At 41.1% G+C, this 27,442-nt stretch overlaps 2 protein-coding genes across 3 annotated transcripts in view; one reads left to right on the top strand and one right to left on the bottom strand.

The window, feature by feature from the left end:
- The window catches only part of slc49a3 (solute carrier family 49 member 3), a 33,418-nt gene extending 25,093 nt beyond the window's left edge, over positions 1–8,325 (top strand). The window contains exons 8-10 of one of the 2 annotated variants that reach the window (XR_003928889.1): positions 968–1,125; positions 3,001–3,109; positions 5,739–5,875. Coding sequence is in view for 1 of the 2 variants with exons in the window: in XM_030062802.1 (XP_029918662.1) it covers positions 968–1,125; positions 2,997–3,109; positions 5,739–5,905 (438 nt within the window). In the remaining variant the exon portion in view is untranslated. Of the gene's footprint in view, positions 1–967; positions 1,126–2,996; positions 3,110–5,738 lie in introns of both variants that reach the window. The other variant, XM_030062802.1, reaches the window with a different exon arrangement.
- Positions 8,326–9,852: 1,527 nt separating this feature from the next.
- ncbp1 (nuclear cap binding protein subunit 1) lies at positions 9,853–27,160 on the bottom strand. Its single transcript, XM_030062525.1, has 23 exons — positions 26,940–27,160; positions 24,478–24,566; positions 23,118–23,218; positions 22,871–23,027; positions 22,628–22,735; positions 21,342–21,463; positions 20,962–21,031; positions 20,294–20,509; positions 19,607–19,704; positions 19,420–19,483; positions 19,200–19,310; positions 18,830–18,894; positions 18,658–18,720; positions 18,469–18,543; positions 17,970–18,073; positions 16,785–16,907; positions 16,140–16,242; positions 14,994–15,087; positions 13,284–13,387; positions 13,029–13,146; positions 11,916–12,056; positions 10,634–10,747; positions 9,853–10,536 (listed from the first exon to the last, which is right to left on the bottom strand). Exons 1-23 carry the CDS (start codon positions 26,971–26,973, stop codon positions 10,423–10,425), a joined length of 2,388 nt encoding a protein of 795 aa, XP_029918385.1. The 5' UTR covers positions 26,974–27,160; the 3' UTR covers positions 9,853–10,422.
- Positions 27,161–27,442: the final 282 nt, after the last annotated feature.

The following is a 27,442-nucleotide window of genomic DNA, read 5'->3' as shown; positions in this document are numbered from 1 at the left end:
CCTCATCAGAGGCTCATGTGCCACTTTTATGTGTACAAATTTAGACCGGTGTTATCATGAATGATACGATATGGCACTGCACTAATCGCTACATAGCAGGCAAAATGTATGGAAATATGAAATATTAAAGATGGGTGAATTCAGACATGCACAGGTTAAGCTGCTAGATTCTGTCTTTTTTTTTTTTTTTTTTTGGTCTCCATCTTGGTTGCTAAGCGCTCACTCCCACAGTGTGTGTGTGTGTGTGTGTGTGCACCAGAGACAGTTCACAAAGCAGACAGCTCACTGAACTTACATGCCACTTGTTGCATGCTGTGAATAACATTTTGGCTGTTGCCATGTCACCAAAAGCCATACTGAAGATTTTCATTGGCTAAAGCTCCAAAACAAGTCAGTTGCATGCAGCCAAAACTGCATGAAAAAGTTTCACACGCAGCCTCATTTCCTGTATCTGCATCACGTGGGTGTCACCACCGCTGCCCCACCCCTTCAGGAGATTATTGGCAGATTATTGGCTTCACTCCAATGAGAGAAAAGAACGTGAGCACAGATTATCGCCAATTTGGGCCCATTTTTCACGAGCGACATCCATGTCTGTGGGAATTTTGCCCGTCTTTGACTGCACTTCCCTGAGATCACGTTTACTCCAAACAAACTCTAAATGTAAAACTCATCACTTCCTTTGTAGCAGCAAAGAGCTTCCAGACACAAAAATAAAATCGGAAAAGCCATTTATTTACACGTCAACAAGGATAAAAATAATAGCGTTGCTTTTACCTTTAATTGATTTTGTATTGGGTAGAAAAGGGCAGAGTGATGCCACGTGCTGAAGCTGGAATATGATGTTTTTTTACTGAGTCTCTTCTGCAGTAATCAGCCCACCGTTTGTTCTTGATTTGCTCCTAAGACTCCCTCCCGCGCCGCGTCCTCACCACAGCGTCTCGTGTGTCTGCTCCGCTTCCTGCAGGTCTCCCAGATGCGGCAGCAGACCGTTGCCGTGGCCACCGTCTGCTCCCTCTTCGGCCTTTTCGGTTTCTCCATCTACCCGGTGGCCATGGAGCTGTCTGTGGAGTGCTCCTACCCGGTCGGAGAGGCCACGTCGGCCGGACTCATCTTCATATCGGGGTATCACTGCCTCGGCACGATACACACACACAGCAGCACAGATAAAACACCAGGATCACACTGACCGGCTGAGCCCAGGGCTTCCTCTCAAACCTGGAGAGCCTCAGGGCAGGAAGCTGAAAGTTTCATGTTGTTGCGCTGAGCGGGACACTACAACAGCAAAGAAAAATGAAATCTCTGCTTTGAGAGGGTTTTCCAAAACAAAAAACAAAAAGCACTTTAACGTTTTCAGTCTAAAAACTGTCGCCGGAGTGCTTGAAGTTAGAGCAGCAGAGCCTGTTTGCACAGTTTTATCGTCTGTTTAATCTGCTCTGAGGAAGCAGCTTGACCTCTCTCGCTGTTGGCAGAGTGTAACATGATGTTACCGAGGAAGGCTGTCTCAAACTCGGCCACCTGCAGTCCAACAAGGTGAGAACATTCCTAGTTAGCTGTTAAGGAAGTCTGAAGCAACTTTCTGAATGAGACTGAGTCCAGGTGAAAGCTGGAAATGGAGATGAAGAGAAAAATACAGGATAAAGGAGGGTTTTTTTCCAGTTTTGACACAACTGGCATGCAGATTGTACTAAAAGGAGTACATTTTAGGATTAGGCAGGTGTTTCTAATATTCAGGGTATATATGTTTAGAAAATGTGGCTTTACAAGTCCTAAGAGATTGATAGCCAAAACATCCCAGCAGTCATTTGAGCAAAGGTGGTAAAATTCATCATCAGCACAGAGACCTCACGCCTTAATATAGTCAGCTCTCACCTACAGACTTTGATTTCGGTGCTGTATTTACACAGCTTTGTTGTATAAATGTGTGTATTCAGTGTCAAAACATCAGCTCGGATTACTTTTACTTGAGTTTGCACATTGCTGTGTAAACAAGGAAAACTTCAGCCTTGTGTTTCATGACCTTTCTTCGTGGTTTCTTGATTTAAAGAAGCTTTCCTCGATAATAACACTAAAGCTCCCGTGGATCATTGTGATAGGTTTGACTCTGCTGACCAGGAGGTGCAGCTCTGGTTTCCTCCCACAGTGCAGAGACATGCAGGTCAGGTGATGATTGGCTAAAGTAGAGTAAGATTTCATGGTAAGCCAATCAGAGGCAGTGTTCAGTTTACACACAAACCACACACGTGGACAGCAGCCACACACACACTCAAACTATCAGAGGTGGGTTGCAGTGATGGCGAGTCCAGAGCTTTCAGAGGGAAAGTTGGACGTTTTCAAAGTGGAAGTACAGACACTTCTTTAATCTCCTTGAGGTAAAAGGCAAGAACGTGCATGTTAAGTGTACATTCTGTCCCGGAGCGAAGTGTTTGTCCACGTCCGTCTGTCTGTGCTGTTCTACTCTGTGAAACACGCTCAGAAAAAAGTCCAAATTCTTAGACATACACTCCTGATCAAAATCTTAAGACCAGTTGAGAAATTGCAAGACTTTACATTTTGACAGTGTGGATACCAGACAGAAAATGACACTGAATCCACATTTTTGCCAAGATTTGGGCTTTTAAAGGCTGTGGTCTTAAACTTTTGATCAGCTGATGGGTTGTTTGCAATAAATTGCTTACTCAATTTTTTTTTGTGTGTCTCATTCCCATTTCTTCTTTTTGCATTTTGAAGCTCTACTTAGAACCTTCTTAAGATCCAACAGTGCAAAATGTAAATTCTTGCAATTTCTCAACTGGTCTTAAGATTTTGATCAGGAGTGTATTTACACAAAAAAAAAGTAACACAGTAGTTACTTTCCCTGGTAACTAGTTACTTTTATAGTGGAGTAATTCAGTTACTTTTTGGGAGAAGTAACTAGTAACTATAACTAATTACTTTTTAAAAGTAACGTGCCCAACACTGATCATTTCAAACTCTCTTTATGATCTTTTCTCCAGACAGGTCCAGTCGATTCTCTGCATCGTGCTCATCCAGAAGCTGACCAGACAGCTGGCCGACTCGCCTTTCTCCACCTGCTCAGCTGGAGGGGACGCAGCCCTGAGCTGGAGGGGTGGGTCACATCTGGCTTACACCATCATGAACACACACACACACACACACACACACACACACACCACACACACACACACACACACACACACACACACACACACACACACACACACACACACACACACACACACACACAGGCGCTGGAGAATCAAACCTCCTGTCTCCCTGTCACTGTTGCGGCTATCCTCCATGTTGTGTTTTGTTTTGAATAATCAGTGAATAATCAGACGCTCTGACAGATGTGAGCTCAGCGGGAAAAACAAAAACATGAATTGTGATCTGAGCGTTCACACGGCGTCACATCAGCAGGAGTCAGATCCACATGTGACTGAAAGGCCGAGTTCAGACTGCAGGCAGATTGGATTTGTTTCAGATCTTTAAGACAGTCCGCACTGTGTACAGTTGTCCCTCGCTATAACGCGGTTCACCTTTCGCAACCTCGCAGTTTCGCGGATTTTTTTTAGTGCAATTTTGCATGCTTTTTTTTTTTTTTTTTTTACAGCGCATTGTGTTCTGCGTCCCGATTGGCTAAGGGAGAGCCCGCGCATTGTGTTCTGCGTCCTGATTGGCTAAGGGACTGTACAGGGCCGGACTGGGACACTTTTTCAGGCCACATGTCAGTCAGGTGTCAGGCCAGAGCGGGGGGGGGACGACACTAGTAAATATTTTTGGCCTCACTAGTGTCACTAGTAGCACTCACTAGTGTCACTAGTGAGTGCAAAAAAAGTTAACTAGTGGGATATCTGAATATATGCTCAAACGGCTTGCCATACAAGCCAGTAATTTCGCCTTGGACGGCAACATAGGCAGAACCGCCACTGCTTCCGCCTCCCCTCTCCTCTCCTCTCCTCTCCTCTCCTCTCCTCTCCTCTCCTCTGCTTCCGCCTCCTCTCCTCTCCTCTCCTCTCCTCTCCTCTCCTCTGCCTCCGCCCTCCTCTCCTCTCCTCTCCTCTCCTCTCCTCTCCTCTGCTTCCGCCTCCTCTCCTCTCCTCTCCTCTGCTTCCGCCTCCTCTCCTCTCCTCTCCTCTCCTCTCCTCTCCTCCACATTCAGACACACACGCGAGTCACGACACCCCCTCCTCAACATGCTGCCTGTTTACAACGGACTGGGAGTGTTGGGGCGGGTGTTAATCAAAACAAACCAATCACGTCTTGATCTCTTCACAGGTTCGTGGCCTCTGATTGGCCTGGCCTGTCTCTCTGACTTAAAAAAAAAAAAAAAAAAAAAGCTGATTGGCCTGGCCGGCGACCTGTCTAAAAAAAAAAAAAAAAAAAAAAAAAACACGCGCAGGCCACCAGGCCAGTGACAGGCCGGCGCTTCGGGAAATCTCCCGGTTCTCCCGATGTACAGTCCGGGCCTGGGACTGTAGACCATTGTCAATCAATCTCCTCCGTGCCGGGAGGTTTTGATCTTTGGTTTCGTTCTATACTACTGGACTTATTTTTCTACGAAGGTTTGAACTTTGAGAGAGTTTAAACAAGAGAGAAAAGGGAGAAAATGTTAATGCCTGTCTGAGAAAAGTGTTTAAGTGTGTCATGAGGGGTTTTACAGCCTTAAAACATCTATAATAATTTTAAAAAATAAAGCTGACTACTTCGCGGATTTCGCCTATTGCGGGTTATTTTTAGAACGTAACTCCTGCGATAAACGAGGGACCACTGTATTTGGAAGTGATCAAATCGGAGAGATCGCAGAGATCGCAGAGATTAATTAACGTATCCATGGTAACAGCAGCCACTTCTGTCACTTTGAACTGATGTTGTTGTTATGTGTCATGTTGCAAGTGATGGGACTGAGACTGAGCTGTAGAAATCGAATTGGAATCGCATTTCAAACCACTTAAAGATGGAAAATTAATTAAATTAATATTTTTTTAATTTATTTTTTATTTTTTTTGCCATCCAGACTTTCTAAAATCAATCTGGACACAATGTGGATATGCCAAAAAAACAGATTAGGTCTGGCAGTCTGAACAAGGCCAAAGTGGCCTAATCAGAGTGTTTTTTGGTTTTTTTTTCTCTCGAAGAGCAGCAGTCGCCTTTGCACTCGTGTCGCTGCTGTGCTGCAGTTTGCATGTGATCTGCTGCAGTCTGACCTGTAACACCTGGCCTGTGGCTCGCAGACACAGCGGGTTGTGTTGGAAAGTGAAACCCTCCCCTCACTCTCACCGCTGACGGCGTACGACGCAGCCACTTTCACTTCTGCAGGGAGGATTTTGAATCGAAACACACACCTTTCTCTCACACACCAGTTTCACTCCGTTCCAGTCAGAGGCCCATGATATCAAAGCAAGCAATTAGTGAGCACACTTTTTGAAATAATCTGCATTCCTCGGAGCTTTTTTGCATAAATTTAGCCCGTCTGAAAGTCCATGCGGCGCTTGTTTTCCTCCCACAGTTTACATGATCGTATTTTTCATTCAAAGATAAAAAGGCTTTCAAAACTACTACGCATTGTTTTGACTGCCTCTTATTTCTCCCGCTACTACGATGCTGGAGGATGTGCTGCTCTGTCCTCCCACGCACACACAAAGACACACACAGAGACACAATGTTTGCATATGCTATAGCAGTGTATTTCAGTCACTGAGTGTGTGTGTGTGTGTGTGTGTGTTTCTCCCCCGCAGTGTCCATGCTGGTGATGGCAGGCCTGTGCACGCTGTTCAGCTGCAGCTTCGTTATTTTCTTCAACACGCGGTACAGGCGACTGGAGGCCGAGGCTCAAGCCACCGACAGGACCAAGCTAAGCAACGGCTCGGCCGCCAGCGACCAGGCAGCCGCTGCGGACACGTAAAAACCTCCCGAGACCGAGGAGGAAGAATTCGGGGCGCGATCACACCTCCAGTTTGTTTTCTTCGGTCTTTGCAGAAAAGTCACGTTTTACTACTTGGTTTGTTTACCTTCACAAATTAAAAGCCAATCCTCGTCTCGTCTTGTCAACAAAATGTCACAAATGTCTGCAAAATCAATCTGATCCCAGTCCCTGGAAGTTACAGGGCGCCCAACTTCAAATGGCATTATTCCCACCTGATCGACCAAAGCAAACCAAAGGAGGAATCGCTCCAGTTGGAACAACCTGCCGCAGAGATTTTAGGTGTAAATACGACATTCAGGTTTTCAAATTCAAGTTCCTGTGGGTCAGTGGAATTCCTCAAAGTACAGAGGAAAAAAACAAAAACAAAAACAATTTACAACTTCAACCTCATGCAACAGACAGTCAAGAGAAAGTGCAATACACGGTACGTTAAATGATCAAAAGAGCAACGGACGGTACGATTTGAGGAGCTGCTGCCTTTGGAAAGAAGAAGAAAAGAAGAAATTGTGGTTGCAAAGGGAGGAGAGATGGACTGCCCTTTGCGGAAGTCTTTGAAAAGCTAAAAAAAAAATTTAAAAAATAAAAACAAAGCTGAGACAGAAACCGGGGATGCTTAAAGAAGAAGTGGAGGCTGGTGCTGCGTTCAATTCCAAGCCGGAAGTGGGAAATTCCCGGCTGGCTTTTTGCAGCGTGTTTCAGCGGGCCAGAAAAAACCAGAAGAGAAACGTGGACGCCTCGTAAAATCCTCTTCCTCATTTTTCCAGTTGCAGTCAGGTGACTCGTTAGCACAGGACGTCATGTTTTTTTTTTTTAATTTTGACAGATGTAAGCCCGTGCTGCAACGCTGAAAAAATGGCAAAGCAGCGTGAGCGACTTGGAATCAGATAAAGAGGCAGGCAGGCTGACAGAGAAGAGAGAGCAAAAGAAAGATGGGAGGAAAAAACAGAAAGAGAGAGAGAGATGGAGCTTTTGTGATGAAATGTCAGAGCAGAAGACACCGACAGGAGGAGGAGGAGGGGGGGATCCTCATTTCCGCTCCCTTTGTCTCCTTTTCTTCAGGTGTTTGAAGCCACAGGATATGGCTGAAAATAGGATCGTGTCAAGTTTGTGTCAAATCGCATAAAAAACCGAGCAGTTTGTCGCCTTTTTAAGTGACAGAACATGTGGCTCGTGACTCCAGCGCAGGTCGGTGTGTAACTTGATAAGGAAACACAGCGGGAGCTGCTGTACTCCACGGGGATGATTCCTGCTCTCGTGTTGCCGCGGGATCAGATGGCAAGAAGGCCGCAGGTTCGATTCCCATCAGCAGCCCGGGCTCGTCGGCGCCTTTGAGCGAAACGATGAACTTCTCTTCCTCCCAGCTTTTATTTCGGGAGCCACCGGCTGTTCTTGAGAAGGTTTCCGAGTGTAATTATGTCTTTTTGTTTTGATGAAATGAAAAAAAAAAAAAAAGACCACGGACTGTGTGCCAGATCAGATGTGCAGTTCAACTCAGGCAGAAAGACTTTCCTCGTGTCAGGAAGTTACAGTTCTCGACTTAAAAAATATAAACTTTCTGGATAAGGTGCAGTAGTATGTCTTTATATACCAAGTATATAAAGTGATTGTTATTTGTATTATCAATTAATGTATTGATTAAGTCACCAGAACCTGAAGTGATGCCTTCCAGCTGCCTGATTAAGGGTCTGACCAGCAGCCACAAAAAAAAAAAATGGATATATTTGTGAAGCTGTAGAACTGAAGAACAAATGTTTGGTGTTTTTACTTGAGAAATGATGAAAATGGTCACTCGGTTAATTTTCTGTAACTCACTGACGTCTTACTTCTACTGTGGGACATTCCTGTGTACACTGGGTCTTTTATATACTGCAGAACTTTTTATACTTTCACTTTTTTTGTTTAGTTTTTGTTCAGTAATAACACACTACCATGTTAAAAAGTGTTATTTTTTTTCTATAAAGTTACATCAGATATTTATCTGCACAGCTGACTTCAACAGGAATTAGAAATAAACTGCAAGTTGGTTTTAATGTCTAACCACAGGATCGACCCACAGCGGCTGCTAAGTGTTTTTTTTTTTTTTTTACTTTCACATTGAGTTTAAAATGAAAATGCAGCTTTTACAACAGCTAAAGCAAAATTCCCGTTTTTTTTTTTTCCCTCCAACTGTTGTTTGTTGTTTCCTGATGATCTGTAGTTTAAACGATTTTATTCCAAATTTTGCTGTTACATGCCTTGTTTACTTCTACAATTAGAGATTACCTGCATTTTCCCAGAATGCCTTTCAAGAACCCTCAGGGATCAGGCCTGAATTTCTTGCTTTCGGTGATAATGAAGTGAAAATTCAATTCAAACTCAGAATCCCTAAAAAAAAAAAAAAAAAAAAAAGTGCTTTTCATGTCATAATCCAATTCGTTGTCCAAATCCTGGAAGTTTATTTGCAGTGATGACCTCATGGTTTACCAGGTGTGAATAAAAACACATGAAAAGTAAAAACTGGCTCTCGCTCAAAAAACTAACACCCAATTAGTTCACACTTTTAAAATGTCAAAAAAGGTTTTGTTATAATGACACGTCTTTTTTTTTTTTTTCCTTGCAATGCATCAAAGACCATCCTGAAATGTGCGTATTATTACCAAACAGAGAAAATATAGAGCCCGTTTTTGTTCCATGAAACAAACCGACTAGATGAATCCAACTGTGGTCACAAATTTAAGGTTTCATTTGACCTAAAACAACCTGGAACAGAATTTCAGATTATTTTACACCCAAACTTCAGCCGGCCAAACCAGCCTGCTTCATCATCTGGAGCGTGAAAACGGTCAGGATGAGAAATTAGATGATAATTAGTTCAGGGGCCGGTGTGTTTGCAGAGCGGCACATGTTGCACTGCTGCTCTGTATTTATGTACACTTGGATATAGGGAGGGAAAATAAGCCCTATAGTAACAACAGAATATTTAATAAAGTCTGAGTAATTTTCAACATCTTCATGTTGGATGATTTTGTCAAAATTACCAGAATTTTTTTTTTTTTTTTAAGCCTTGTACGGTGAACTCAGTATTTTTAAGATGATTGTGAGGTTGTTTTTTCTTTTTCTTTTTTACACCGTGGATCAAAATTCCCTGTGTTGTGATGATCCAGGTGGAGACACATGGCGGATGTGTGAGCGGTACGTTTATATGTCATTTCCTTTGATATTATGCACTGAGGATTTTCATGTTGATATTTTAATACTCATTAAAACCAAACCCCGTAAATACTCGTTTGTTGTTCTGGAGTTTTGTGTGTTCGTCAGATCGGATCAAATGACTTCCTTCCTCAGCTTTTGAGTTCGGTCTCAAGTTGATAAGATCTTTTGTTGGTAATGCTGCTAAACAAGATGGAGGGCAACTCACACTCAAAAATATTCACATTTTTCCCCCTTTGCCTCGTCTTAGAAACACGTTTTGGTGGCAGAACGAGTGCTCGCATCTCAAATTACAAGGAACTTGTTCAAATTAACGCCGGTAACAAATGAAATAAACAGGCAAGAAATTTAAAATCATTTCCACCCAGGATTTTGTTTTTCTTAACATTATATCACCTTGTACAAGTACTCAGTGTTCCCGTGACTTTTATCCTTTGAAGGGTGAAAAAAATAAATTAAAACTAGACAAACTTTCCATTAGAGCCCAGACTGTTGACTCTTTTTTTAGGGTTACACACTGTTTAAGGTGACATACCGCACCTTTTCAGCGGCAGGGAAACAGGAATGCATTAACACGGAGGGGACGTTATTAAAACAAAACCAGCAGGGAGGACATTACAGCGGATTTCATCATCATCTTCAAAATGTCACACACACACACACACACACACACACACACACACACAGAGGGAATCAGCAGCAGAGCACAACACACCACAGACCAAACCAGGCAGATAAAGACTCTACAGAGCTTTAATAATTTCCCAATTCCACATAAAATACATATAAAAAAGTAGAACGCTCTCTAGATTCAGAATCAATCAGAGCAGACCTGATATCGACCTCCCCTATGCTCGTTTTTTTTTTTTTTTTTGCTTTTTTCCTTTACCCTCAGCTCCGTCTTGATTCAGACAGCGAGTTTTAAAAAGACCCATTCATAGGAATACGAGCATCGCGTGGTAAAAATGAACAAAATAGAAAAACAAACGGAGAAAAAAAATCCTCTACGGCAAATAAAAATGGCAAAGGATCCACCAAAAGAAAAAAAAAAGTCCTGGCTTCTGTTGGAGTTCCTACGATTTGAATGTCTCTCGGTTTGTGGTTGCACATGGTTAACACACTGGATGGCAGCCGTACACATGGTTGAAGAAAATAAAAACAGGGTCATGAGGAGATTCAGTCTTGAGCTGGTGGGTTTTTGTGTGTGTGTGGTTCAGATTAGGGTTAGCAGAGGTACTGTACGCATACAAGTACACATTGATTCTAATTCCGTGTGTGTATGTGTGTGTGTGTGTGTGTGCGGGAGCTCAGAGCTGCAGGGCGCAGAACTGCTGGTACACGGCCAGGATGTGGTGGTCGAGCTCGGCGGTGAACAGCAGGTTCTCCAGCGTTCCCATGTACTGCTGGATGGTCACATGGTGCTGCGGACACACCAGGCAAAACGTTCAAATCAGTGTTGTGTTTCTGGGGAAAACGACGTGGAGAGTGTGTGTTTGTTGATGAGACGAGGTGTCTTACCATGAGGAAGATCTGCTGCAGCCGCTCGATGCAGTTCTTGTACCAGGGCGTGCTGATGTCCACGCTGCCCGTCTCGCAGCGCACCAGATGCTCCGTCAGCATCATGATGAAACGCTGCCGGGAGAGGAAACAGGATTTAAAAGAAAAAAAAAAAAAAGAGTCCGTATGTGCTCATTAAAGCCGCACCAGGAAAGATTTATATGTTTAAAACACAAACAAGCCAACAGGTTTCCTTTCTATGTGAAATGTAAAATAATTCAAATCACTTCCACATGACTGAAATGTTGAATTTCCGAGAGCTAAAAAACCATAATGTGACATTTTTTTCTTTGACTAAGTTCCTTGAAAAAATAAATAAATAAATAAATAAAAAAGTAAGCAGTTATTCACCAAATCTAATTTTCCTTTCATTTTATATTCACTTCCCCTGCTTGATTTTTTTTCCATCACCTTGGCTGTGTCCTGAAAATAAAGCACTGAATTCATTTAAAAGAAACTTTTTTTTTTTTTTTTTTTTTGGTTCAAAACAGAACAAAACAGAATAATACATTTCAATAAGACCTTTGGACGGTAAAGGCAGACGGAGCCGTTTGAAAGAAGAGGTCAACACCCCGCCTTGTTATGATGTGGTGAAGAATGATGAATGACACTCAGCTCTCCAAATAATACACCTTGCCTCAGGAGTTCAGGACATCTTACTCCATCATAACCAAAAAAAAAACAGAAGAGCATTTTGCACTATTGTTTATGTCTTCATGTACATGTGATATTAAAACACCAGATTCAAGACAGGCATTTTAAAGTGTTACATTAATTCTATGGGTCATTATTGTTGGCATGGACCTGGTGGGTTTTATCCTTCCTCAGCTTCATCCGTAAGTTCAGGAAAACAAATCCCATTTCAAACTGCAGAGTCGGCCTTTAAGATCCAAAGTTCTTTCTGAAGTGTATTACTCTGTTTTGTTCTGTTTCTTTTAAATGGATTCAGGGTTTTATTTTCAGGATACAGCCAAGGTGACGGAAAGAAAAATAATAAATGAAGCTGCTGAAGTGAACGTAACATGAACACAAAGGAAAATAAAGTAGATGTGGTGAGAAACTAGTTGCTGATTTTTTTTTTCCAATATAAACTGGAGGCTGACAGAACGAGGAGCCGCGGGAGCCTTGAACCTCCGTCACGTCGTTGTGGTGGTAGTGTTTGTAAATTTAAGTTCTGGTGTCACATACGGATCCACCACTTTGGCTTCCGCTGAGAGTTTCTTCAAATGAACGCGTCGGGTACCTGGAAGATGACGAGGAACAGGTTCTTCTGCTCGCTCTGGGCCGACTCCACCTTCTCCTGCAGCCTCTCAATCTGCTCCTCCAGCTGACCCTCCTCATCCTCGCTGTTCTTCTCCATGTCCTCGTCGTCTCCGCTGTCCCTCTGGTGGCAAGCACACATGAAGCAGAGAACCGCAGTGTTACAGCATTAGAGACACCAAGACGAAACTTAAAAATATTTTAAAAAATATTTAATTGTTTAATATATTACAATGACATTAGTAACAAAAATCCCCCCTAAAAAAAAAAAGAAGTTATCAGAAAATGTGATTTTTTACAATTACAAGAAAATTATATCTATTATTTAAATGTCAAAGTGATGTTAGATCAGCGTCAGGTTTCTTGTGTTTAAATGCTTGTGAAAGGCATCTGACTGCAGCCCTGAAGAAATCCAGTAAAACTGAAACCCTTCTGCCCTTAAAGAAAGTAATCAAGGGCAACACATCACAACTTAGCATTTTTGTCTTTCTCTAAAACTAAAATAAATACAAATCCATGGAAAAGGAAATGAAAATTGTAGCCATATCAGTGGGGAAAAAAATAAATAAATAAAACTTAAGTGTTGTGGCTGATTAGCTTGATTATTTTGCGCAGCACTGTGATCAATAATGATAATAATGACTCTTTATTCTTGTACTTGTAGAATCTTATGAGCATCTTGACAATATTCATCAGCAGCTGGCATTTGAAGGGAAATGAGATATCAGATGCTTCTACATGCTTCTAAATATATTAATTACTGACAGATGATTATAGGAATTGTGGGAAAAAAAAAACTGTGAAGATGTATAGCTAAATTTTGAGAGAGCAACTGTTACCTCATTTAATAAAAGCCGATGATGAACACAGAAAACACTGTGGATAAAGTCATTTTTAATCACACTGTGAGTCTGACAGCACTGAGGCACCCAGAGAGTGAAGTGTAACAACAGCCTTGCACTTCACTTTCACCAGAATATTTCAGAATTGATTTTCACCTCGAGAATTTCCCACCTGGTTTGGATTTCTTGTGAGCTGAGTGAAGAAAATCGAAAAAAATAAATAGACAAACTAAGAAAACTAACAGGAAAGTTACCTTCTTATGCTGCTGCTTCTCCAGCTTGTCCTTGGCCTCCTCCAGCTCCTTCTGGATCTTCTGGACGTGTTTGTTCATCTTGCGGATGGTCGAGTGCAGGATCTCCCAGATGTAAAGCCTAAACCAAGTTCACACAACTTTTAGTTTCCCCGACCTCGACAGGCAGCCAAAACAGGCTTTCACACACTTAACATGCAAGATGAAGGAAAGCCTCTGTGCATTTTATTAAACGTGTGGTCAGGCGTGACGTCCCACCTGGTGAATTCATGAGCCATGTCCTGAGAGAAGAGCCAGTTGGCCACGGCGGCGCAGTCCACGATCTGCGTCCGAATCATTTTGTCCACCAACACGGCGATCATCTACAACGGAGCAGAGACACGGACAGTTACTACTATTTATGGTGCTGATATTGTTGTGCTGGTTGCAATACATCCAGCTGGCCAGTTAACGTGCTGTGTGAAAGTATTCATCAATCAGCTATAACATCGTGACAGCCTCTACAGTCTAATGCAGTTCAGGTCAGCAGCTCTGCCATAAATTCTACCTTTTAACAAAGTTTATAATGTTCGGTTTGTGTTGACATTGTGGAGAATGTGCAAATTTAATTCTGTTTATTATTGAGGCTGTGGTTTGCCTAGGTCTTGTACTGGACTACATTATATGAAGAGGTGTTTCTAATTTTTTGTCTGCCCTGTTTATATACAATGAGGGGGACAGAATACTAGAAACATCTCTCAATAAAATAAAAGCACTAACTATGAGCTCAATGCCAAACATCGAGGTGAATGAACACCTCTGTTACTGTGACAAAAAGAAAACCTGAGCATTACAGGCAGCAGGAAAGGAAACTTTATGACACAACAGCTGGATTAGATTGGATTATACAGGTGGTAATAATGTTATATCTGATTGGTGTACATGCTATCATGTGCTGTGAGGAAGTGGGAGCTTTTATTGTGAAGGTGCATGGTGTAATGTTTGGCTGTGGCACTTGGATTCTGTGGTGAACATGGCGGTTGCTGATAAAGTAGCTGTCGGACAACTTTAAATGGCTGATTTCCAGTCGAGTAACGAGCACAACTGTCAGTCAGCCTGTCAGGTTCATGAAAACTTGTCCATTTGCTGTTTGTTTCTGTTTCTTTCCTGCAGCACAGGAGGTGATGTGTTTTACGATTCCAGTTTGTTTCAAGGAATGAATAAAAGACGGAAGGGACAACATGTCTTGGCAACGGTGTTCAAAACTTGTATTTTGGTGCTGCTAATATAGAAGTGTGGAAGAGCAGGTGTGGAGAATCCCACTATCAACCATGAGACCTCTGCTGTTCAAACTGACCAAACACACTTTACATCATGCAGACTGGTGTCTGAATGTGTGCATTAGCTGTCCTTGTTGTCCTTGCTTTGTCTGTCCAGCAGCTGCATGAAGCCCAGCTCTAGACAAACAATGCTAATACTAGCCACATGCACGTTTAAAAGGCACAAGCCATTATTTCAAATATGAGCTCGTTAGCAACAGACAAATTACTCATAACTCCAACACCTGGCGAGGGGCCTCACTCTTTAAATAAGGCAATAACGGAGGGGTGGCAAACCCATTCAGAACAATGACAACCACACAGAAATTTACACACTGCAACTTGGGCTCATGTGCTCCTCAATGACACTGTCTCCTCCTTCTACATATGTTCCTTGATTTGTTTGGAGTAAATAGAAGAAGAGCTGGGCAGTGAGACTAAGCAGCCAGCTCTTACTGCTTCAAACTCAGTATTACATTTTTAATTGACTGGGTAACAACATTAACTAAGAATGTAATAACTTGAGCCATTAGATCCTTAATTATATTACTATTACACCGTCATTTAAAATGTAAATATAGTTTTGTATAGTTTTAGAGGAAAGATAGATTTGAAAAGGCAGGAAGTCAGGTTTGAAACAGCTGACAGGAGGTAAGGGCGAGAGTTTCACCTGCGGATGGTTCCTCCAGACCTCGTACACCACCCTGAGGATGTGCAGCTTCCCTTCATCGCTCTCTGTCAGAGTCTTCAGCACCTCATGGAACCTGGAGGAGGAGGTGGAGAAGGAACATACATGAAAACATCATTCAATTAAATAAAAAATCCTTAATAATCCAAACTCATATTTAGCGTTATCAGTGCCTAACGCTGCAAGGAAGCTATTGCCTTAAATGGTTGAGATTTATGAAAAAACAGCAGGTTCATTTATGACATTCTGCAGAGTTTATGGGCTAACTGAGATTGTTCTGGCTTTGGATTTTTTGTTTTTATATAGTTGCCAATGTTTATTTTAATTTCATACTGAACACATTGTTTTTTTTTTTCGTTTCAGCATGGTATTTTTAGTTTAGTTTTTATTTAGATTCTGTTCTGGTTTTAATATTTTTAGCAGGCGTGATTTGTTTTTTGCAGATATAAGTAAAAGAAATGTTTCATTCTGTGACTAAAAACCTTTGAGAATGGTACGGCACAATTCAGGAGCAGATTTTCCCGAACTTGGTAGCAATTCTTTGGAAAAGCGTGTTTAAATCTAGCAGAAGATGTGAAGCGATTCATGGTCCATTATTTTCTATTTTTCACAAATCCCATCAAACTGGGCGCAGGAACAAAGAGGTGATGCCGCTTTTCATCTGGTAATCACATCAAAGCTGTACACTAAGCCTGTCCGGGGGGCGAAGCCTGACACTTTCATGTGCCGCACAACAACGCTGGCCCTCTGCCTGCCGCCTCGCCCTCGCTGTGCCCTGCCGCACCCCGACTCAGCTCAACTCAACTTTCACTCTGTCGACTGGAATAAAGACAGTGTTTGTGTCTTTCAAAATACAAGCTAATATAACACTTCTTTTTTAATGACATACCCATCATTGTACAATCCAAAATGATGGGTATAGCTATACTCTGAATACATGGGATGCAGTTCACCACAATAACCTTGCATTTTATTGCAGGAGATAAATTTCACTTTCACCATGGTGGTTTAAAGCAAAGCTGGCTGGTCTTCTCTGACAAAGAAGGAGATGCCTTGCGCTATAATTACCGATAAAACTCTACTTTTATAGCAAAGATGTTCACATCTTTTCACGGTGGGTAAACTCACTTTGCCAGGGCGCTGAAGGAGTGGCTGAAGGACTTGGCTGCCAGATGAAGCAGAGTCTGCAGGAACACCTCGATCTTCAGAGGGTTGAAGCTCTCCCCTTCGTCTGGACGAGCACAGACAGACAGGAAATGAGAAAATAAAGATAAAATAAAGGAGAGAAAAGAGAATTAGGGAAGGCAGAGGCGAGGAAGACAGCAGGTAAAATCCTTAAAACAAAAAAAGATGTCAACGATGTCAAAAATCTTTCCGATAAGGGAGATCTCTGTGTCAAATGAACTTGTTAAATCAACTGAAGCGTTCCCGGTGAATTGCAAATAGGTTCTGTAATTCACAAGCCTGAAGAGGTGAAGTGATGGGAAGACATTTACCGGGGGACAGCTCCAATGTCATGCCTCTAATATTCATGGACGTCTCTTTAAAGACCACTGTTAGAGGAAAAACTAAAGGAAAGACTGTAATTTAAATGCCAGTTCCTTTCCAATCTTTTCTCTCTCTCAGGGATGTGATCTTGTTAAAAAGTTCTCTGACATTTTTACCTTCCTCCAGAGGAATTCTAGGAATGGAAAAAATGCTGAAATTTTTTTCCCATGATAAAAATAAGGGGTGGGAGAATGAATAACTAAATAAATAAATAAATAAATGTACCATCGTCGTCTTCCTGGTTGGGGTTGGGCACTTCCTTGAGGATCGTCAGGATCTCCTCATTGGACGCTCGGTTCTTGATGGCGTTGCTAACGGTGATGGTGACCGCGTAACCAGGTAATGAAGCTGCAGGATAAAACGATATTTTAAAGTGATATATTTTGGATCAGACCTTGTGATAATAATAACCGAACAGTCTGTGGAACCATTTAGTGACAGAAGTGATCTAGCCAACAGGGAGTGCAGCTGAGGCACAATCATGTGAATGGGCAATCAGCAGAACTGCTCTCTAATGCATTAATATAATGTATTACAGTTAATGTAATGTAATTGCATGCATTTTATCCTTTTCATTGTAAAGTACTCGCTATCATATGGAAAATAATATAAATATAATTAGAACTATTGTTACTGTAATGATCACAATAATTACAACCATTATACTTGAGATGGCAGTCTTGTTAAATGCATTTACACTCAGTGGCCACTTTATTAGCTCCACCTGTATAATCTAATCCAATCTAATCCAGCTGCCATAAAGTTTCCTTTCCTGCTGCCTGTAATGCTCAGCTTTTCTTTTTGTCATAGTAATAGAGGTGCTCATTCACTTCTATGTTTGGCATTGAGCTCATAGTTAGTGCTGCTGTTGGACTGGACTGCATTTTATTAAGAGCTGTTTCCAATATCCGGTCCCCCCTCATGTATATAAACAAGAAGAACAAAAAAAAAAAAAACACGTCTCAGTAAAATGTAGTCCAGTACAAGACCTCTGCAAACTACAACCTAAATAATAAACACAGAATTAAACTGACACATTCTCCACAATGTCAACACAAACTGAACATTATAAACTTTGTTAAAAGGTAGAATTTATGGCAGAGCTGTTGAACCGAGCTGCATTAGACTGTACAGGTGGACCTGAGAAAGTGGATGCTGAGTGGAAATTATGTTATAAATTATTAGGGAAAGGTAATCACTAGATAACTTTTTTAGTAACATATGAAGAAAGTGTTGGCCCAAGGACTTTTGTTATACTAACTTATTGTTCACATCCAGCGGAATAAATAGCATTTACTTTCCAAGAGCACACTGTGCACAGACAGATTAGAGTTAACCTGAGTCAGTTCATAAAAAAACAATCCCCAGGCAGTGGTGGCAGATGATACGATAGGTTAATAATGTGCTTACAATTGCTCTCAATTGCGTATTTGTAGTAGAAGATGGGTTCAGCTGGGATCAGCGCTGCGAAGGTGGGCGGGACGATGTCAACTATCCGCTGATGGTACGACAGTCTGGAAGTGAGGAACAAACAGGTGTTATTTGAATTTTAATTAAGACAGGATTTTGTTTTTAAGAATATTATTATTCCAAAAATATTTTAAAGGAAGAAAAAGTATAATATGATTAGACATTTTCAACATGATGAACAAAAAGGAAGCACATAAAATTACTGATAAGATATAATACTGGGGTAAAATGTGAAGTGAACTAAGTAGCTGAAGAAAACATTTATTTATTTTTATTTAATAGGGACAGATACATATTCATTGCACATTTCATAAATATTCTGACGCCTTGTATCCTAACATTTATAGCTTAAACTAACTCATGACCATGAGACACAGAAAGGAAAATCTACAGCAAAAAGTTTTTGAAAAGAGAAAAGATGTGAATAAAGTTTTAATACCTCATGCACTTTTCCAGCACCTCCTTGACAAACTTGGGCTTGGGTTTCTCTGCGTCCACCGTCAAGCAGTCAGCCCTTTACAGAAAACATATTATCATAACAGGATTATCTTGCTGTACTATTCAGGTCAATTTTTTGTTTTTTCACAATAGTACAAATGCCCTCAGTATCAATAACATGATCACTCACCAATCATCCCAGCTCCATCGAAACTGGAAGTTGCTCAAATGGTGTGAAAACCAATTTATTAGTCTGCAAATGTCACAAGACAAGATGACAGCATTATGCCACATGGACAGAACATTTCCATGACGTTTTTCTTTCCAGCAGCTGGTAAAAATAAGCACAGCAGTAACATTACCTGTCTATGCAGGTGGTGTTCATAGTGTCCAGTCGCATATACAGCATCTCTGTGGCTTGGGCCAGCTGGCAGATACATTTTAAGGTGAATTCTTACACAGAGTGGAGAATATTGTAGTCATTCTGAGTAACAACAACAACAACAAAATATATCTCATGCATACTGTCTGGCTCTTAATAATTCCTCTGTTCTGTGACCAAATCAAAGCAAAAATCCTCTAAATCAGCTAATTATGAGGACACATCAGAAGTCTCTGGGGCTGCTGTAAAATGATGTCAATTTAAAATTCATGGGTGTTAATGGGCATCCTTGACATGCAATCTAATTAAACACCAACTAGCGCTACCATACTGTTGGTGATCAAGGATACAACTTGAGGCAATGATCCCGGCTGCAGTTTGCAGAGTTCAATAAGCAACGTAGTGTACATGACGTCGATGTGAGGTGGAGATGGCAGCTGGAAAAGTTCTCCAAAGATGACCTGGAAAAAAAGAGACACACATTTACTTTCTACACTGGAGTCGACTCCAAATGCTTCTCTTATTTGTCTGTATGCAAAAAAAAAAAAAAAAAAAAAAATCCCAGAATACCTCCACAATGTGATAATTGAGTGGAATCTTATTTTTCCCTGGATAGCTGAGCAACTGAGCGGCGCTGCAAAGAGGAAAAACAAAAGCAGCCTCAATCACAGATTTAAACATAAAAGACATTTGCAGATGAGTTCATGTGCACATTGAGACTTGACAAAAATGAAGTGCGGCCGCGGTCGCCACCCACCATGTTTTCCTCTCTTTCCAGTGAGACTTGATAATACAGTGTAGGTTTTCTTCTATGACAAACCTCTCCACAGAATGGCTGCCAGGCATAACCGGGCCCTGAGGACAAAGAGAGAAAACGTTGGGCACTGTATAATGAGAAATAATAGAAGTCACGGTGACGTTACTCTGCCAACAGAAGTACATCTTGGAAAACTAAATTTAACTACGTAATTTTTTCCTATTCTGCCACGTTATCTTTGCTATGAATGCCGGTATAGCGGCTATAATCCATCATTTTGTAATGCTTTTGTAATACTAAAAAGCATTAAAACAAATGACTTGTATTGCCAAGCACATTTTGGTGACATTTACCTATAATTAGGGGTTTAACACTTTTGACAAAAATCGGGACAGGCATTAAAACACATTTCATTATGTTTTACAAGTTGTTTTTGTAAGTTTATATGCGCCATCTGCATTTCTGCTTTATTTGATAGTTTTAGTAGAGAGAGACGGGAAAGGCAGGGAAAGGACCTGGACTCAGACTCGAACCCAGGACACTGCGGGATTTTCAACTCAAATATGAAGCTACTTCATGGCCATTCATTTGTTCCAATATGTTAAAAATAATTTTGACAACAGCAACAAAAAAAATCTAAATATCCCAGATGTATTGATATGTATGGTTTGTCAATGTCTCACAAACCTCTGGGGCGTCAGTGTAGTCGAACATGCGGAAGATGACTCGGGGCATGGGGTACTGGGCGTCGGGCATGTGTCCTGGTGGGGTGAAGGGGGGCAGGTTGTGCTGCAGAGCCTCACACAGCACGCTGTCGAAGGCGATGTACGGACGCAGGATGTGGCGCTCCTGCCAGCGGTCTTTCTTTAGCTTCTGAATCTGGGCCCACAGGCAGTCCAGATACTGGGCCAAACACGGGGAGAAAAAGTGGGGAAATGTCAGCCGGTGCTGTTAATGATGGCCTCATTTCATCAAGTTTTGGTGGAAAATTATCAAAATTTTCCGCAGGTGAGCATTTAAAAGCCAACGCCCATCAGCAGACATCTGTGCTGTTTCAAGTAAAGCTCATAAAATATGGTGAAATCACTACCAGATGATGAAACTACACGTTACAACTAGGCTCAATGACTTTATTCACGGCAACTGCTACTGGATGCCCAAGTTTTCTCCATGATCAATCAAGTATCTATCTATCTATCTATCTATCTATCTATCTATCTATCTATCCGTCTGTCGCAGGAGTGTCTGCATGGATGGTGAAGGTGATGGGCCTTTGCTGTGTAAAACTTTTGCTGTTGAATGTCCCCAGTAAATTGGTTAATAAGTTGATATGACAAATGGCATCTTTCACACACCTCCTCTTGTGGGTGGGGCTTCTCTGCCGTCCACACCTGCAGCATGGGGACGTGTGTCTTAACTCGCCTCCTGAGGAAATTAAAAAAACAAAACAAAAACACACGCGATGTAATATGGCCACATGATTTTTTCTTTAGAATCAAGAAACTGACTAAAATGATAATCGACTAGATGTTTACAGTTTTACTAACATGTGGATAAAGAAAAAAAAAATCAAGCGTGACTGTAATAAAATAAAAGCGACAGAGCAAGTGGATTGAAGCAATAATAAAATAAATAACAGATGGCAAGAAAGAATAAAAAAAGAAAAGAATGAGACTTGAGAATAAATGTAAGGGCAAGCTGGAAAGCAGATCAAACCCATGGTCAGGGCTCTTACTTGAGGAAGCCTTCGATCTGGCTGAGGAGCCGGTCCATCTCGACGTCCTTCTTCTCGTAAAGCTCCTTCCCGACCCAGGGCAGACACGACAGCACCACGTACACGAACCAGTCCGACCGAACCTCAGCACACACACGAAACCAAGGGTCACTCCACACGTCAATCTCAAACATGAACCAGGAGCGCAGACAAACCTCTGTGAAAACCACTCAGAGGGAACTGTGACCCGGTGGATATAACCCAACACATTTTTACACACATGCCCTTTCCAGCTACCAAATTAACACACAACAGGCATAACATTCTTATTTTGAAAAATCAATAAAACACGGTAGTCATTTATCAAGTAACTGTTTTCAATCAGATGCTATGATTGTCTTGTTTTCTCTGTTCACATCTTTAAAAAAAATGTTTTGTTTTTTTTGGCTGCTAACGTGGCAATCTGAAGACATAACTTGAAATATTTGTACCCAATTATTATCAACTGTGTGTAATAAGCAAATTAAGAGGTTTGTATGATAAATTTATGATTAATGATAAATTATGTAAATGAATGAGACCCAGTAGTACTAACTATCCAACAGCTGGAAGTAGAATTGGTTGGCAGTGAAGGAAAAACCAGCAGGTTGGCTGCTGCATTCTGTTTCTTTAGCAAACATTAAAAAAGCAAAAGGTTGACATGGAGTGTAAAATTTTTCCAGAAAGACGGAAAGAGCAATTTCATTTTCTTCTGGGATGTAAATGGCAAACCTGTCTGCTGTGTATTTGTTGCATTTCTCTCTCCTGTTTAATGTAATTCTACATTATGTCTTATTTTCATGAGCAAACATGCAGTTTCTCATTGATTGTTATGCTACAAAATGATTTAAAATAATAGGAGACATTATCAAAAAATAATCGAGCCCCTGTGAGACCTCATTTAAACGAATGCGGCTACTGCCCGATATGAGTCTGACACCCCTGGAAGAAATGATTAATCCAAGAAATAATCAACACATTAATCAACAAAAAATAATGAAGCAATTCTAATGTTTTAGGCACTAAATCAACTACTGTTTTTTTCCAGGGCAAAACCCATCAAAAGGAAGGGAAAGTCATTTGATGTTTTGTGGTGCTGTGCTTCAGTTCGACTGTTTGTGATCAAACTGATTTGATGCTCCTCCTTCGCTCTCTACTGCTGCAAAACGAATCTCTGCACTTTCAAACAAGCGGGGCAGGAAGAGAGGAACTGAAACTTAAAGACACCATCACTCTTTTAAGTGCTGAAGAGAAGGATATTCAGCTACCTGTGGAACATCCTCCTCCTGAGTAACACTGATAAAGTTCTCGAACATGGCCACCATCGAGGGAGCAGCGATCACATGACAGTTGACCAAGTCAGACAAGAACCGCACCTGCAAAAGGACAAAAATAAACAGGAACAGTCACATCCTGATGCTTCTCAATATTCTGTACAATAATACCTATAAATGCTGGTAGGTTTTAGGGAAAACCTGGTTAATCTGTAACTGTTAAGCCAGTTAGCCTACCAAGTAAACAGCTTCGTTGTAAAGGTTATTCTTCAAAGTTTCCTTCAGCTGTCTGATCATGGCTTCTACAAACTCGCCACCAAAGTTGTAGTTCCTGGCGTTAAGGAGGCCGACAAGAGTCGTGTACACGGTCAGCTTCTCCGGCAGGAGGCGGGCGCTGTCGGGGAAACAAAAAAAATTAATTAGAACTGAGCCTGAGCTGCTTGTTTTTGCATTTTACGGGTCAAAGCTGCAAGAGTGAACTTACACAGCACATAAAATGCGCAAGATTTTGTTTTTGTAATTTGGAAGGTCTGCCTCTAAGACGCCTGCCAGGCCCTCCAGATTGCTCTCCAGGGACGACGTACTCTGTGAAAACACAGCCAGCACACACACTTTTACACACACAGCACCTGTAACATTTAAGAGGCTACTTCAAGTTAGATTTGTCTGAACTAAAGCTTTACCATGAGGAAAACAGTACAATACATTTGTTAAGTTTTCTCTTTTCTGCCCACCTCACTGATGCCCCAAAACAACCCAACATGCAGAAATCTGTCGATAACTGCTCATCCTCTGATGAACCAATGTGGCTACTGTCCTCCCCTACTGAGAACAGAAAACGTATCCCTGCCAGTGTTATTTACATGTTTTTATTGACTGTTTGATAATGACCAGCTCTGTCATATTTAATAGTTGCTCCAGGGCAGTACTTTATTACAAAACTTTTCTTTGTGTTGCAGACAGCGAATGAAAATGTACTCACAGTGCAAGGGTGAGGAAAAAAAGATTCATTTAAGTATCACAAATCTTAAAGGATTTTTTAAAATTGATTTAAAGTAAAGATATCGGTAATGTATGGAACTAGATGGAAGGAATCTGTTGGTACCACACACACATCATTCTAGGTTGTCAGCAACGGGGAAAAATATCGCTCCAATGTTTTGCTAAACAATGGCAAGGGAAAAACTGGCAATTCCAGTGGGGTCCCTTGACCTCTGGCCTCCAGATCTGTGAATGAAAATGGGTTCTCTGGGCAACCACGGCTCTCCCCTTTGCAGACATGCCCACCTTCTGCTAATCCCATGCAGTTTGGGACAAAAATCATTTTTGCATGCAGTGCAAATGTGTTCTTCTTTGGGCCTGTTGTAAAATGGTGTATTTGTGCAGACTGGGGTCTAAACAGTCTTTGACTGGAAAGCTGAGACTCTTGTGGATTCAATGAGCCACATTTGATTCATGTGTGATGATGTTAGCCCCCATAGGAGACATTTCACTGCAGTCAGAGCATTTTTTTAAACTTGACGTCCCTGTATAAAATGACCTATAGTGACCTCTAGGATGATCACAGCCTCAATAATCTTTACAGCCACAAAAACTAGAGGGGAATTTAAGAAAAAGAAAATCACAATAAATCATAATATCAAATCACAGCACTTGTAGAACTGTAATACAAATCAAATCGGCACCCAAGTATCATGACAGCATGGAATCGGGAGATGAGCACATCGTCCTGGCCCTGACGCAGAAAATGAATGAAAGTGCACCCACAGCACGGTAACACGGTGTGGATCAGACCGTCCACCGGGTCATTTATGGAATCCTTTCACTGTCAGGGCTCTTCTTACCTTCTCTCCCACGCGGCATATCAGCGACTCCAGGCGATCCTCGATCTCAATGGGCTCAGAGGTTCTCCTCCTTTTGTGGGACTGACCTCCTGAGAGGGAGACACAACGTCACACGGTGGGTGAGGATGAACGAAAGTAGAAACATCGGCCAATTTATCTAAACCACTACGGCTGAACAATATATCATTATCACATCATTATCGAAATATGAACATGCTAATCTTAAAATCACAAAAGGCAAAAATGTGGACATCAGTTAAGCTCAGATAGTTATTGGTCTGTTTTGATCAAAAAATATTGTTAAATAACTACATTTTCTACATCCAGTGGATATTAATAAGCTGTTTTTTTTCCTGGTGTTACACTTAAAATACTGCTGAAGCATTGTGTCCAAGCAGCAAAATGTTTGATATTACTATTATTTCACATTATTTACAGCAGCTTAAGACAGTGACAGGTCTGCTCTGATCATTAAAACACTTTGTGAGGAAACTGCACTTGTTTCTACATCCAAGTTGATATTATTATGCTGTTTTTTGAAGAATGCTTAATTGTCACTTCAATTTGCAAATGTGAACCCAGAGTCATATCCCATACTGCATCGCTATCGTGATATTTAGCATAAACATCGCGGTATGACACTTTGCCCACATCACTCAGCTCTATAAATATTGGATGAATATAGGATGAAAAATATTAGGATTATTATGATTAGATTATTGTGACAGTAAATAATTGATATAATTTCTGGCCATGGTTTATAACAAGTTATTTGCATATAAAGATAAATATGATTGGTAATTAGGATATAATAGCAGAACTAGTCCAAATAATGAATTAAGGTATGCTTCAGGTGGATAAGGAAGCCTAATATGTATTAATATGTAATTGACTTATGGACGAGGGGTGGGACTAGATAAGTTTTACTTCTTCCCACTCCCTTCCGGATAGGTAAAATTAAATCATTATGTGTTGTTTCATTTTTATGCTTATTTATGTTATGTTTGTCCATTACTGTGTGATTACTTTTCTTTTCTTTTTGTTTGTTTATTTGTTTTGCTTACTCGGAATAAAGAACAACTACTACTATAAATCACTTCCTCTTAGTCCAGTAATTTTAGGCCAAAATTGGGGTCAACCTAGGACAAATTGCAAGAGAAACAAACTCAACTGATTTTGTATCCTCAGTTTGTCCTGAGTGAGGGAAAAAAAGTCCCAAGGAATCCCATTGGTGGAAAGTTTTGAAAATCACCTATTTATGACCTCATATTACCAAAAAACACTGTTTTTAACACACAGGGGAAAGGGGTTCAAAATTTTACTTTCAGATATCACTATAAAAATTCACAAGATGATTACACACACAAAGACAAGAAAAAAAGTCAATTACAAGTTCTTTGAATTATTCTGTTTACACATGCATATCACACATTATCTGATTTGATATGCGCTAATAAGGAATATAAGGAATAAATGCCAGAAGAGACATTTAAACAGTGAATTAAAAAGTTACTATATATAAAGTAACCTTGAATTAAAAGGTTACTATATAACAGTGAATTAAAAGGTTACTATATATATAGTAACCTTTTAATTCACTGTTTAAATATCTGTTCTGGCATTTATTCCTTATATTCCTTATTAGCGCATATCAAATCAGATAATGTGTGATATGCATGTGTAAACAGAATAATTCAAAGAACTTGTAATTGACTTTTTTTCTTGTCTTTGTGTGTGTAATCAACTTGTGAATTTTTATAGTGATATCTGAAAGTAAAATTTTGAACCCCATTCACCTGTGTGTTAAAAACAGTGTTTTTTGGTAATATGTGGCCATAAATAGGTGATTTTCAAAACTTTCCACCAATGGGATTCCTTGGGACTTTTTTCCCCCTCACTCAGGACAAACTGAGGATACAAAATCAGTTGAGTTTGTTTCTCTTGCAATTTGTCCTAGGTTTTTTCATAAAATGACTGGACTATCTGGTAATTATGGCAACTAGGGCGCACCTGCTCAGGTACTCATGAGCCAAAGCATCAAACTTGGAAAACACACATCTCAATTAGACCCAAGTTGAGTCAAACTACTCACACTGGAGCCACAAACACACACACAGACACACACACACACACTTCTGGATGATTGTCAGCTCTTTCTTGGTCACCGCCCCCATGTGAGTGTGTTTAGCTAGCGTTAGCACCGCGGCTAGGCTACCGAGGCTAACTGCTCTCAGAGAGGTCAGCGGGATGGAGGGAAACATCAGCGGGCTTTGTGGGCTCCTCGCCGGCGGCTGCTCGGTTTGTTTCTGTGGTGTTAACAGGATGAGGACATGCTCTCCTAAACAGACGCATCCACCTCCCGGTCGCCGAGCCGGACGCTCTCAGATTCACGTTCCCCGCTAGCTAGCCGCCGACTGTTAGCTTAGCCGCGGGATCCGCTGCGCATCATAACGGACACTCACCGTCACTCTCGTCGCTGTGCCGTCTCCTGGACATTTTTGGACTGTTCAGCTGAAAACGCAGGGAAAGCGCAGAAAAAAAATAATAAAGTTAATCTCAAAGTAAGCCAGAGAAGTAAGCTTCGAGATCTTTTTCTCAGCCGCCGCTGCAGAAAAATAATAGCGGTCAGATTCAAGTGAGGCACATCCGGTGCGGCCGCCGGGGTCAAGCGGAACTGACGGCGGTGCGCAGGGTTGCCAGATCTGTGAGACAAAAGCAGCCAAACAGCAACTCAAAACCAGCCCAAAACCCGCCCAACCGGGTATAGAGTGGTGAAGTCCCGCCCACCCACTTCCGGTACATGGGTCCTCAAAAGCAAAAAATTATGAATGCGATCCAATGGGTAGATAAAAATTATTTTCTGGTCCCGTTTGAATTGTGCCATGGATTTCACATATGTTGTTTGTGATATTTAAAGAGAATTTTTCACGCAAAGAAGACTACAATTTAGCGCGAAGAATATTAA

The sequence above is a fragment of the Myripristis murdjan genome, chromosome 10, assembly GCF_902150065.1.
Source record: "Myripristis murdjan chromosome 10, fMyrMur1.1, whole genome shotgun sequence".
NCBI classification, from domain to species: domain Eukaryota; kingdom Metazoa; phylum Chordata; class Actinopteri; order Holocentriformes; family Holocentridae; genus Myripristis; species Myripristis murdjan.
The sequence above is the reverse complement of the archived record's forward strand: the minus strand, read 5'-3'. Positions and strand labels throughout refer to the sequence as shown.